This window comes from Ceratotherium simum, chromosome 9 (genome assembly GCF_057802395.1).
Source record: "Ceratotherium simum simum isolate JZ-2026a chromosome 9, ASM5780239v1, whole genome shotgun sequence".
Classification (NCBI taxonomy): Eukaryota; Metazoa; Chordata; class Mammalia; order Perissodactyla; family Rhinocerotidae; genus Ceratotherium; species Ceratotherium simum.
Window position 1 is genome coordinate 49,547,702 of NC_141908.1, and position 12,730 is coordinate 49,560,431.

At 39.2% G+C, this 12,730-nt stretch overlaps 1 protein-coding gene across 4 annotated transcripts in view; it reads right to left on the minus strand.

Annotated features, from left to right (window-relative positions):
- The window catches only part of FASTKD1 (FASTK mitochondrial RNA regulator 1), a 33,445-nt gene extending 28,599 nt beyond the window's left edge, over positions 1-4,846 (minus strand). The window contains exons 1-3 of one of the 4 annotated variants that reach the window (XM_004428214.3): positions 4,753-4,846; positions 2,587-3,106; positions 243-311 (exon numbers count right to left, since the gene is read on the minus strand). In XM_004428214.3, the coding sequence (XP_004428271.3) occupies positions 243-311; positions 2,587-2,921 (404 nt within the window). In that variant the 5' untranslated portion in view covers positions 2,922-3,106; positions 4,753-4,846. Of the gene's footprint in view, positions 1-242; positions 312-2,586; positions 3,107-4,130; positions 4,409-4,471; positions 4,600-4,633 lie in introns of those variants that run through there. The other 3 variants (XM_087435359.1, XM_087435360.1, XM_087435361.1) reach the window with 3 other exon arrangements.
- Positions 4,847-12,730: the final 7,884 nt, after the last annotated feature.

Below are 12,730 nucleotides of genomic sequence, written 5' to 3' on the forward strand. Positions count from 1 at the left end.
GAAGATTCAAAAATGCTAGTCCATGAAGAGCTGTGACTCTACTTTATTTGTATTTTGATTAATTATATATGTGGAAAAACATACTATGTAGCCTGGTCTTAATTTAAAGAGGGAACATTTGAAATATTGTTCTTTCTCTCTTAAGTATAAAATACACTTCCCACTCTTCTCCTACAAGATTTCACTGTGCTAACCCTGAAAAAGATAACCCTGATCTTGGATGAAGAGCCCAGAGCACTTGCCTTTCCAGCCTTCTCCATGCTTCTGTAACTAGTGCTTCAACTAGCGGGTCATGGGCCTCAACGGCAAACCTCAATAAAAACAAGAGAAAATAATTTTTCATACATAAGCATTTTAAAATTATTAAAAACACTTGTAGCAAGAATTATAAGGCAAAAGAGAACCTCCAGTTATTATACTCTTACAGTCAGTCCTTATTTCTGGTCCACTTCCATTTCAGTATTCTGATTTCTTGGTACAATCTAATAAACATCCATACTTTATCTCATGCCCCTCTCACCCTTTTATCTGTCCATTCAATGCCTTCCACTGAACAATGAAAATGTTCAAAGATAAACTTCATGTTAAAAGTACATGTAACACGTATTACTTTGCTCTGATTATAAAAATATTTTTATAAGAGAAGTTTGTAAAATAAAGAAAAACTTTAGGGCCGGCCCTGTGGCTTGGTGGTTAAGTGCGCGCGCTGCAATGCTGGTGGCCCGGGTTCGGATCCCGGGTGCGCATCGAGGCACCACTTCTCCATCCATCCTGAGGCCGAGTCCCACATACAGCAACTGGAAGGATCTGCAGCTATGACATGCAACTATCTACTGGGGCTTTGGAGGGAAAAAATAAAATAAATAAAATCTAAAAAAAAAAAAAAAAGAAAAACTTTAATAGTGTAATAAAAATCATTTATAACTCTGCTACTCATAAATAGCCACCACCATTAATTTGGAGCATTTCTTTCCACTTATTTTTTCCACACACATATCAAATATACCTATTTCTTTTGAATTTCTACATCCTGCCTTTTTCAGTAAGTTAACATTATATTGTGGGTATTTGCCCAAGTCATTACATATTCTTCAAAACATGATTTTTCATGATTGTATATTATTCCATTAAGTGAATATAGCATCATTTAGTTAAATATTCACCTACTATTCAAATTTTAGTTTTTCAATACTATAAACATTGCTGGGATGAATATCCATGTACAAGAATCTTTATATGTACCTCAGATTACTCTCTTGGGATTAATCTTGGAGGCAAAATTATTGGGTCCAAATGTATTTTTAAAGTTCTCAATACAGGGGGCCAGCCTGGTAGCTTAGCGGTTAAGTGCGCACGCTCTGCTACTAGCAGCCCAGGTTCGGATCCCAGGCGCGCACCAACGCACTGCTTCTCCGGCCATGCTGAGGCGGCATCCCACATACAGCAACTAGAAGGATGTGCAACTATGACATACAACTATCTACTGGGGCTTTGCTGGGGGGGGGGGGGAAGGAGGAGGATTGGCAATAGATGTTAGCTCAGAGCCAGTCTTCCTCAGCAAAAAGAGGACGATTAGCATGGATGTTAGCTCCGGGCTGATCTCCCTCACAAAAAAAAATAAAATTAAAAAAAAATTAAAAGAAAAAAAAAAATTGGTACCATTAAAAAAAAAAGTTCTCAATACATATTCTACCAGCAGCAGCACATGAGAGTTCCTGTTCCAATATACCTTCACCACCAATGGGATATTTATATATATATATAATTAAGCCACATATACTATAAATTGTATGCATAAAAATCTCTCTTTTTAACCGATATCAACATCTTTATAATGTTAAGTCTATATTATTGTGTCTCCTAAAAGTCAAAGCCTTTCAGGTTGAGTCATAAGCAAAATTGAACTACATTGTGTTTAAAAAACTTGAAAACAAAATTATATTCTACTCTTGAAATCCTTTCCTTATTAAAACATGACTTAGAGGGAAACATAGAAATGCAGTTTTTAAGCAAATCACTACCAAGCAGCATTTCTCCATCTGTGCCTGACACACATCAGACAACACAATGTCTTGTTGTTAAATAAGTTTGGAAAATGCCCCTTCTTAGAGATTCACAATATACATTGGCATATTAAAGGCTCTGAAGAGTTCTGCAATAAAGATCTGTTTAATTTTGTCTAGTTCAGCATTTTCCAAACTAACATGACCATTGAGAAAGCAAAACTGACATCCTGCTGAATCCTTTATTTAGGGAATCCAGTTCTTCTGAAGGCTGGATTTCCTTGCAAACAATGTAAAATTTCTTTCTTTAAAAAATTTTTTCCCAGCTTTATTGAGGTATGATTAACAAACAAAAACTGTATATATTTAAGTTGTACAACGCGATGTTTTGATATACATATATATCGTGAAATTATTACCATAATCAAAGAATATCCTCTAAACATCTTAAAGATATTAGATGATCAAGAAAACTATTATTTATGGGGGAAAAAACACACTGTTTTTCACTTTAAAGAGATTTTTAGAAAAATAAAAGATAAACTACAATCATTTCTATAAAATCTAAAAGTACATTACTTACTGTTGTGTGATGTACAACACATTCACCAGGGTATCATCATTCATGAATTCCATTTTATTTGTAGTTAAATTGCGCAGAGTAAGAAATTGGGGATGGCCTCTGACACATTCAACTTTTTTTAACAAGCTGGTCTTCTGCTTTTGAAACTGCCAAAGTACATTAAATGCACATCCCAATTGCTTTTCTGAAAGTATGGCTTTATTTTTTTCAATAAGATCAAATATTTGCTCTTCATCTGTACACTTATTCATCTGGCTAATTAACGGTTCGCAACTAAAGGGTCGAAATTGAAACACTCTCCAGGAGAATGGACAAATAGCTCTTAGGCGCAGCATACTTTAACTAACAATGAGTCTAGAAAAAAGGTATCTTTTCATTTACATCACAAATTTTCTTAGGCAAAGAAAACCATTTGCAAATAGCAGTCAGGTGCAGTATGCTGGTATAAAAATAATTGTTTTTCCTTCATGTATTTTGCTTCCATTATGATGACTCCAAATCCCATTCCAATATACAGCTTCTGTAAAAGGATTGGTTTAAGATGGTTATGCTTATATTATTAATATCAAAATTCAAATTAAAGTAAGTTTTTCTGCATTAACTAGAGGCTTTGTTCTTAGTCTGAACCAGATAGCAGGATCTGATCTAAAACTAAATGTTTCTTTCTGTACTCCACTTAAAAAATGTTTGTTAAATCTGACGTTTACATCAAGTTTTCAAATTTGACCATAAAAGCAGAAAGGAAAAAAAATCCCAAACTCAGAAGTGTCTTTTTCAACGAAAGAGTAAAACTGTTTGTAATAAATAAATATATCACCTTTAAAGTTTCTACAAAAAGTAGCCATTCATTCAAAGCCCTAACAAAAAAAAAAATTCTTTTTCAGAAGGATAGTCTCTGGTATATTTGCTTTCAGGATAATTTCTTGCTCCTTTCTCCTTGTATTCTAAATGAACTCAAACAATTTAATCACTACTGATCTTAGACAGGTTTTAACCAATAAGAGAGATGATTTTAAGCTCCAAGCAGGAAATAGGAAGAAATCAAATATTGCATCAAGATATGGTGAAGCAATATAAGAACCAAAGATAATTACGAAAAAGAATAATTTGTTTTAAAAATATAATTGTTTATATTTCTAGTTGAGAAACAATAGTTAGAAAAACTGGGACTAAAATCATATCCTCTGACACTTCGGCAACATTTTACAAAGGACTTTTAAAATATATTATCCCATTACATTCTCTCAACTAACCTGCCAGGTAGATATTATCATTTGCATTTTACAAATAAGAAAAACTAGGTTCAAAAAGGTTAAAAAACGACTCTAGTACTAGTGAAGCTGGGACAACCACCCAGTTCTTTCGACTCTTTCAACTTGCACAGCCTCATTACATCAACAAATCAACACCACAAGTATGCCTCAGACTCCTCTCTACGACTACGTTAAGCTATCTGTTCACAAGAAAAAACGATGAGGCAGTGTTGGCTACCCTGTGGCAATCAGTACAGCATCCCGACCCAAGCCGACCTGGATCACACATACTCAAAAAATCCCGCCAAAAGCAAACGTATCTTCAAAATTCTTCTGTCTATCCACAGTTCAAAGTGGAAGCAGTTCAATGGTTAGAATACCAAAGTGTCAAGTCCCCCGCTCAGCCCCAGCTAAGTGACCTTGGGGGAAGTCCAACCAAAAAAGGCGCCTTGGGTCTATAAATGAGATAGGCACAGGCCGTGAATAGGTATAAGTGGCACCCTTTGCAAATGACAGGCATCCCCCGCGCCGGGGACACGGTAGCGCTGAAAGAATGAACATGGTCTCCTGGGTCCCGGCTAGGAGTGTGCTCAGCCCTGCCCTCGTCCTCCGCGCTCCGGAAAATCCAATACCCGGAAAGAGGCCTCCGTTTCTCAGCCGAACCCTGTACCCCGGGCCCGAAAACATGCCGGGGGGTAAAGTACACCTGCCGCCGCTACCCGGCCCTGACTCGCGGGCAAGTTCTTCCCTCAGCGCCCGGCATTTTCAGGAGGACCCTGGGGAAGGCGGGTTACCATGGCTCCAGAAGTCAAGGCTATTCCTGGTCCCCAACAAGGGACGTAACTGGCTCGGTTGTGTCACTCAGCCCTCTCTCATGTCCAAGAGTTTTTAGACTTTCCTCAAGACACTTCACCTTTCCTCTGGTGGTCTCCGTGCCCAAAACAGGAAAAAATGCCGGCCTAGCGCAGCGTGCACGGCGGAAGGCACACACTACATGTTCCAGAAGACGTCGCGGCCAGCTCTGCGGAAGAGACATCGCTTACGCATTTGGAGGGGATTCTGGGCATTGTAGTTCCTCAGTGAGAGCTACTCCGGAGCAGCACGTTTTAAACTGTTAAAAGTTGTAGGTCCTTTAGGTCAGTGTTTCTCAACTATCTGAGGTTTTCTCCCAGTCCGTGGAAGATTGATATTTTTATAATATACGATAAAAGTGAATATTTAGAAAAATGAAATTTGAAAATGCAAACACGAAAAAGACACGTGTAGATTTTTGTTTCTTACTATATTCAACATATATGAAATACCTGTCAATTGGCTTTGAAAGTATCTAAACTCTTACCCTCAATTTCTTTTTTTTTTTTAAGATTTTATTTATTTATTTTTTCCCCCCAAAGCCCCAGTAGATAGTTGTATGTCATAGCTGCACATCCTTCCAGTTGCTGTATGTGGGATGCAGCCCCAGCATGGCCGGAGAAGCGGGCGCGCCCGGGATCCGAACATGGGCTGCCAGCAGCGGAGCGCATGCACTTAACCACTAAGCCATGGGGCCGGCCCTTACCCTCAATTTCTGCACTTGTGCTGTGGCAGGCAGGTACTAGTACTTAGACCACTTTTTTTTTAACAGCTTTATTAAGAAATAATTTACACACCACACAATTCACCCATTTACAGTGTATAAATCAACAGCTTTTCTTAATTCAGAGTTGTGGAACATCACCATCAATTTTAGAATATTTTCATAACTCCAAAAAGAAATCCTGTAACCATTAGCAGTCACTCCCCACCCCCAACATCCTAGGTAACCACTTATTGCAGAGCACACTTTGAGTAGCACTGATTTAGGTTGTTTGGAACTAGATCAACTGACAATAAATTTGAAGATTGATATTGATCTGAATGCACAGAATAGAAGGAATTTCAGAACAAATGTGAGAAAAAGCATAGAGAGGAAACTGAGCATGACCTGTGTCAATGCCCTTCAGTCAAAGACCACCAGGAATATACCTAGAGTTAAACAAAGGTGGAATTACCCACTGTTTGCAATGAAGCAGAACACACACCAAGGGGTGTCAAATTCAGAAGGTGTCAGAAAGAACTTATTATAGTATTCAGCCTTGTGTTAAGTGATTTGGGGGAGGTTTAAGCGGGGCTTTTCTCTAGATTAGATGCTGTGAGGAAGCAGGGGTAGTTCTATTATTGGGTATCTTAATAAACTTTATCCAGAAGGCAGAAGGAATGAAGTGAGGTTAAAGCTGTAATGGGTAAAGCAGCAGCAGTCACTCATATTAGCCAGGATAGGTGGATATTTGGTCGTTTTTTGCGATTTGGACAATGTTCTCATTTTTTCCTGAGTTCAGATATGATTATGGAATGGTCTTGTTTTTTTCTTGACCCATCACAGTCAGAGAATGGCCTTGTCTCATGGTGGTGTTCTGTGCAATTGTTATGTTCAACAGAATACCAAGGCTGAGCTATGAGTGCCAGACGAACTCCTGGCAACAATAAGGTCTAAATGATAGTGCCAGGACAGTTTCTTCACTGTTGGTGGCTGATCGTCTCCTTCCTACCCTTTCGTGGAATTGTAGGGAGACTAGCCTAAGGAACAAATGCCAGCAGCTTGCCTTCCTCTGGAATTGTTGTTTGTGTAGGAAAGGAAAACCCTTTTTGTTTAGTAACTATTAGAGACTTTTTTCTTTACTTGCAGTCTAGAGCATTCATAAGATACATATTTATATACTAATCACACCTGAGAACAAAATTAAGGTAATAATTTACATACACAGCCATAAAATTGTATTTTAGGCAATGATTTAAATTGTAAAGAAGCATCTTTTACAAGGGCTAACAAGTGCTTAACAAAAAGTGGCTCTTAATTTCCTCTTAGCAGATACCATGCAACTTCAGCCAAAAACCACCAGACATCTGCAGTTGAGGTTTATTACTTGTTGCAGCTCAGAAAACACACACTGTAGGGAACCAATGGGCAGCTTAGTAAGAGTATTAGAAAGAACCTATTACAGTCATCCTTCGGTATCTGCAGGGGATTGGTTCCAGGACCCTCGAGGATACCAAAATCCTGGGATGCTCAAGTCCCTTATATAAAATGGCATAGTACTTGCATATAACCTACGCACATCCTCCCATATACTTCAAATCACCTCTAGATTACTTATAATACCTAATACAATGTAAATGCTATATAAGTAGTTGCTATATGGCATTGTTTGGGGAACAACAACAAAGAAAGCAAGTCTGTACATGTTCAGTAGAGAGACAACCATCGTAGGCCTTTCAATCCAAGATTGGTTGGATCTGTAGATGGGGAACCTGTGGATACCAAGGGCCGACTGTACAGGATATGGGCTTTGACTGGGTAATCTTGGGGAGGGTCTTGGGTGCTGTCAGGAAGCAGGGCAATTCTATGATGGGGCATCTTAATAAATCTTAACTATAGGGAAGGCAGACTAAAGCAAAGATAAAGCTGAAATTGGTGAAGAAGTAGCATTCACTCATTTAGCAAGAGGGGAATCTTTGCTATTTTGTGTTGCACAGTGACCTTATCTGATCTTGATGTTCTGTGAGATTGCTTATGTCCAAAGGAAGGACAGTATGCTTTAAGTTTTGAAATAGCACTGAGGCTTAGCTATGAGCATCAGATCAGTTTCCCCAATGTGAAGGACTACTTTTTTTTCCCTCACAAATTAACTTGAATGCTTTTTCTCCCGGAGTAATTCTGCCAGTAAAAAATGTGTTTGTTGAATATAACACCAAAAGCACAGGCAATGAGAGAAAAAACAAGTAAACTGGACTTCATCAAAATTAAAAACTTTTGTCCATCAAAGGACACTATAAACAGAGTGAAAACCCACAGAATGGGAGGAAAAAATTGCAAATGATATATCTGATAAGGGATTAATATCCAGAATATATAAAGAACTCCTACAACCCTCAATGACAAAAAAAAATCTTTTTAATTGGTAAAGGATTTGAGCAGACATTTCTCCATGGTCATAGGCACATGAAAAAATGCTCACCATCAGGGCCAGCCCAGTGGCCTAGTGGTTAAGTTCGTCCACTCTGCTTCGGTAGCCCAGGGTTCGCAGTTTCAAATCCCAGGCGTGGACCTATGCACTGCTCATCAAGCCATGCTGTGGTGGCATCTCATATACAAAAAACAAATAGAGGAAGATGGGCATGGATGTTAGCTCAGGGCCCATCTTCCTTGCCAAAAAAAAAAAAGTTTAGCATCACTAATCATTAGGGAAATGCAAATCAAAACTACAATGAGATATCACTTCACACCCAATAGGATGGCTATTATCAAAAAATCAGAAAATAACAAATGTTGACAAGGATGTGGAGAAATTGGAACCGTTGTGTATTGCTGATGGGAATGTAAAATGGTACAGCCACTGTGGAAAACAGTATGGTGGTTCCTCAAAAAAATTAAACACAGAATTATCATGTAATCTAGCAATTCTACTTTTGGATATATACTCAAAAGAATTGAAAGCAGGAACTTGAACAGATACTTGTAAAGCAATGTTCACAGCAGCATTATTTTCAATAGCCAAAAGGTAGAAGCAACCTAAATGTCCATCAACAGATGAATGGAAAAAGAAAATGTCATATATAGATACAATGGAATTTTATTCAGCCTTAAAAAGGAAAGAAATTCTGACACATGCTACAACATGGCTGAACCTTGAAGATACTATGCTAAGTGAAATTGAAGCTGGGTTTTTCTGTTTAACTTGAGAGGTGACTCAGGGGCCTCGAGGATTTGTAGGCTTGTTTTGTAGAAGAAAGAGAATGCCTTTGGGGAGGTTGCGATCACTGGATGGCCGATCACCAGACAGATGGCCAATCACTGGACAGATGGCCAGCCCTCAGCAGCTGTTGAAGCCCAGAAGTCAGATTGCCCAGAGGCTTATTAGGAGTGACCCCTTTGTTTCCCTGAAGCCCCTCCTGCCAAGCCCCTTAGCTCTATAAAACCCCCCTGCTTTCTGTTCCAGGGGAGGTGGATTTGAGTGAACCCAGGCTCGCACCTACTCATTTTGGCCAATTCGAATAAATCTTTCTCATCTCCAAGCACCGATGTCTCAGTGTTTGGTTTGCTTGGCATTGGGCACAGGAACTTGAGATTAAGAGGTTCGGTATCAAAGTAAGCCAGACACGAAAGAACAAATATTGTATGATTCCTTTTTATATGAGGTGCCTAGAGTAGCCAAATTCACAGAAACAGGAAGCAGAATAGTGGTTGCCCGAGGCTGGGGGGAAGGGGTAATGCGGAAGTTGTTTAATGGGTATAGAGTTGCAGTTTTGCAAGACAAAAAGTTTTGGAGATTGGTTTCACAACAACGTGAATGTACTTAACACTACTGAACTGTACACTTAAAAATGGTTAAGACAGTAAATTTTATGTTATGTGTATTTTACCACAATTTAAAAAAAAAGGATTCAATAGAAAAATGGCTGACCTCACTGGCAATCAGGAAATTACAAAATAAGATGATACCATTCTGTCATCCATTAAATTGGCAAAAACTAAAAAGATCGAAAACAACCTCCATGGGGGAAAACAGCCACATAAATACAACTTGAAGTGCTGCAACCTTTTGGAATACTAACTTAACACTACACATAATAATTAAAAGCGTATGTATTCTGGGGCACGGCCCGTGGTATAGCAGTTAAGTGCGCGTGCTCCGCTGCTGGTGGCCTGGGTTCGGATCCCGGGTGTGCACCGATGCACCGCTTGCCAGGCCATGATGTGGTGGCGTCCCATATAAAGTGGAGAAAGACGGGCACGGATGTTAGCCCAGAGCCGGTCTTCCTCAGCAAAAAGAGGAGGATTGGCATGGATGTTAGCTCAGGGTTGATCTTCCTCAGGAAAAAAAAAAAAAGTGTATGTATGCTGTGACCCAATAATCTCACTTCTGGCTATCTTTCCTGCAGATTTATAAGCATCAATATATAAGGATATATGTAAAAGGATGTTTATTACAGTATTGTTTGTATTAACCGAAACTTGAAACAACTGAAATGTCTAATGGGAGAATGGCTAGATAAATTATGGTATATCCATACACTATGGAATGGTAAATAGATATCAAAAAGAGACGTTCATAATATATTTTTAAACAAACAAAAGCAAATTTCAGAGTAATACATGTGATGTGATCTCATTTTTGTCACAGGAAGGGATGCTAAAAAAGGATTTTTAATGTTAGTATAGGACTAGAAAAGAGTACATTGGACATCTCAAGGGAATGGAATTCAAAACAGTTAGGGGCAATTATTAAATTTTAAACCTCTATGGAATGTTCAAATTTTTATAATACCTCATATTACTGTAAAATATAAGTGACAACAGGCATGCATTTTAAAAAAGTTTAACATATTATTGGTGATATAGTAGAAAATTAGAACAAATAATACTTTGTTATCTATGGGTAGAAACAAAAATATTCATTACTGTAAAGTAAAGGTAAGTTTATTGTAGTAGCCCAGCCCACCTACTTCCCCTCTTTTGGTATCAGACTCCATTCCTCACACTACAAAGACTGAAATGATACAGGCTAGGCCAAACCTAGTACTTCCAGCCCATGGCCTATTAGATGGGTAATGCTATCTGCTATAATAAATAAAGCCAAATGTCAGCGGTTTAATGCATAGAATTTGATTTCTCAGTCATATCACATTCCAATGTGGGTATCCCTGGTCAGTGGAGGACTTTTCTCCACACTAAGATTCAGGGAATTAGGCTCTTTCCATAATCCCCAGGGCCTTAAAACCCCCTTGATCCAGCTGATAAAACCAGGAAGCGAGGACACGGAGAAGACATAGCACTTCATAAACATCTTAGCCTGGATGTGATACATATCATTTTCACTCACTTTCCACTGATGAGAAGTGCTCACATATCCTTACCTGGATGCAAAGGGACAGCTAGAACAGACATTTCCCAATGACACCCCTCACTATGTAAGTGAGAGCACGAATTTTGGGGCTGTTACTGCAATGTTCATCAAAGACTTCTCTGGCATTTTATAATTGGAGCTGGCAGAAACTCAGATTATTAAGATGTGAAGTAACCTCTTGAAGACGTCAGTCTAAAAAAATGAAGCCAAAAAACAGATAAGTAGAATTAGACACAAGAGAAGAAGTTCCATGACGTTCTATTTTTTTCTTCTCTATATTAGTTATCCATTGCTGTGTAATAAATCATCTCCAGATTCAGTGACTTAAAACAACATTTACTATCCCACAGTTTCTGCGGGTGAGAACTTTAGAAGTAGCTTAGCTGAGTGGTTCTGGCTCCCAGTTTCTCAGGTGATTGAAGTCAGATGTCAACAAGGACTGCAGTCATCTGAAGGTTTGACTGGGACTGGAGGTTTGCTTCCAAATGGCTCAATCACATGGTGGTTGGCAGAAGGCTTCAGTTCCTCTCTGGCTTTTGCCAGCAGGCCTGTTTCTTGCCACATGGGCCTCTCCATAGTCTGCTTGAGTGTCTTTATGACATGGCAGCTGATTTTCCCTAGAGTGAGTGACCCAAGAGACACAGCAAGGAGGACATTAAAATGCTTTTTATGACCCAGGCCCCCAAAATCACACAATGTCACTCTGCATTATTCTATTCATTAGAAGAAAGTCACATAAATAACTTATGGACATATTTTAAAGCCACCAAACTGTCCAACAGTTTGGTTCATAAAACAATACATTCCCAATTTTACCTATGCGAGTTCAAGCTGGGTTTCTCTTATTTGCAAATGAGAGCTCTCACTAATACTGGAATCAAAAGGCATATACAGGGCTGGCCCCGTGGCTTAGCGGTTGAGTGTGCGCGCTCCACTACTGGCGGCCTGGGTTCGGATCCCGGGCGCGCACCGACGCACCGCTTCTCCGGCCATGCTGAGGCCGCATCCCACATATAGCAACTAGAAGGATGTGCAACTATGACATACAACTATCTACTGGGGCTTTGGGGGAAAAAAAGGAGGATTGGCAATGGATGTTAGCTCAGAGCCGGTCTTCCTCAGCAAAAAGAGGAGGATTAGCACGGATGTTAGCTCAGGGCTGTTCTTCCTCACAAAAAAAAAAAAACAAGGCATATTCAGTAAGAGTACTGTACAACCACATCAGAAAACTCTTTGCCAGTATCTACCAAAGCTGATCCTATCCATACCCTAAGATCTAGCAATTCCATTCCTAGGTATGTTTCCAATATACATACAAAATATATGTGCTCCAATATACTAGATACAAGAATGTTCATAGACGCCTTATTCATAAGCTAAAACTCAGAAACACAAACATCCATATAAAGTAGAATGGATAAATAAATTGTGCAATATCCATTGTGATGGTTAATTTTTTGTCAACTTGACTCGGCCAAGGGCTACCCAGATGAAACACTATTTTTAGATGTGTCTGTGAGGGTGTTTCTGGATGAGATTAGCATTTGAATTGGTGAACTCAGTAAAAGAGATTGTCCTCCCCAGTGTGGGTAGGCATCATCCAATGCGTGGAGGGCCTGATACAACAAAAAGGTACAGAAAGGAGGAATTTGCCCTTTTTGATTCCTGCCTGCCTGCTTGAGCTGAGACGTTGGTCTTTTCCTGCCCTTGGACTACAATTTTCACCATCAATCCCCTGTTCTCAGACTTGGACTGGAATTACACCACCAGCTTTCCACGGTCTCTAGCTTGCAGCCTTCATAATCACATAAGCCAATTCCTCATAACAAATCTCTTCCTAGAAATATATCCTATTGGTTCTGTTTCTCTGGGGAGCCCTGACTATTACACCCATATAATGGAGTACTATACAGAAATTAGAAAGAGCAAACCATTGTTGCATGTAGCCATATTGATAATCTCACAAAC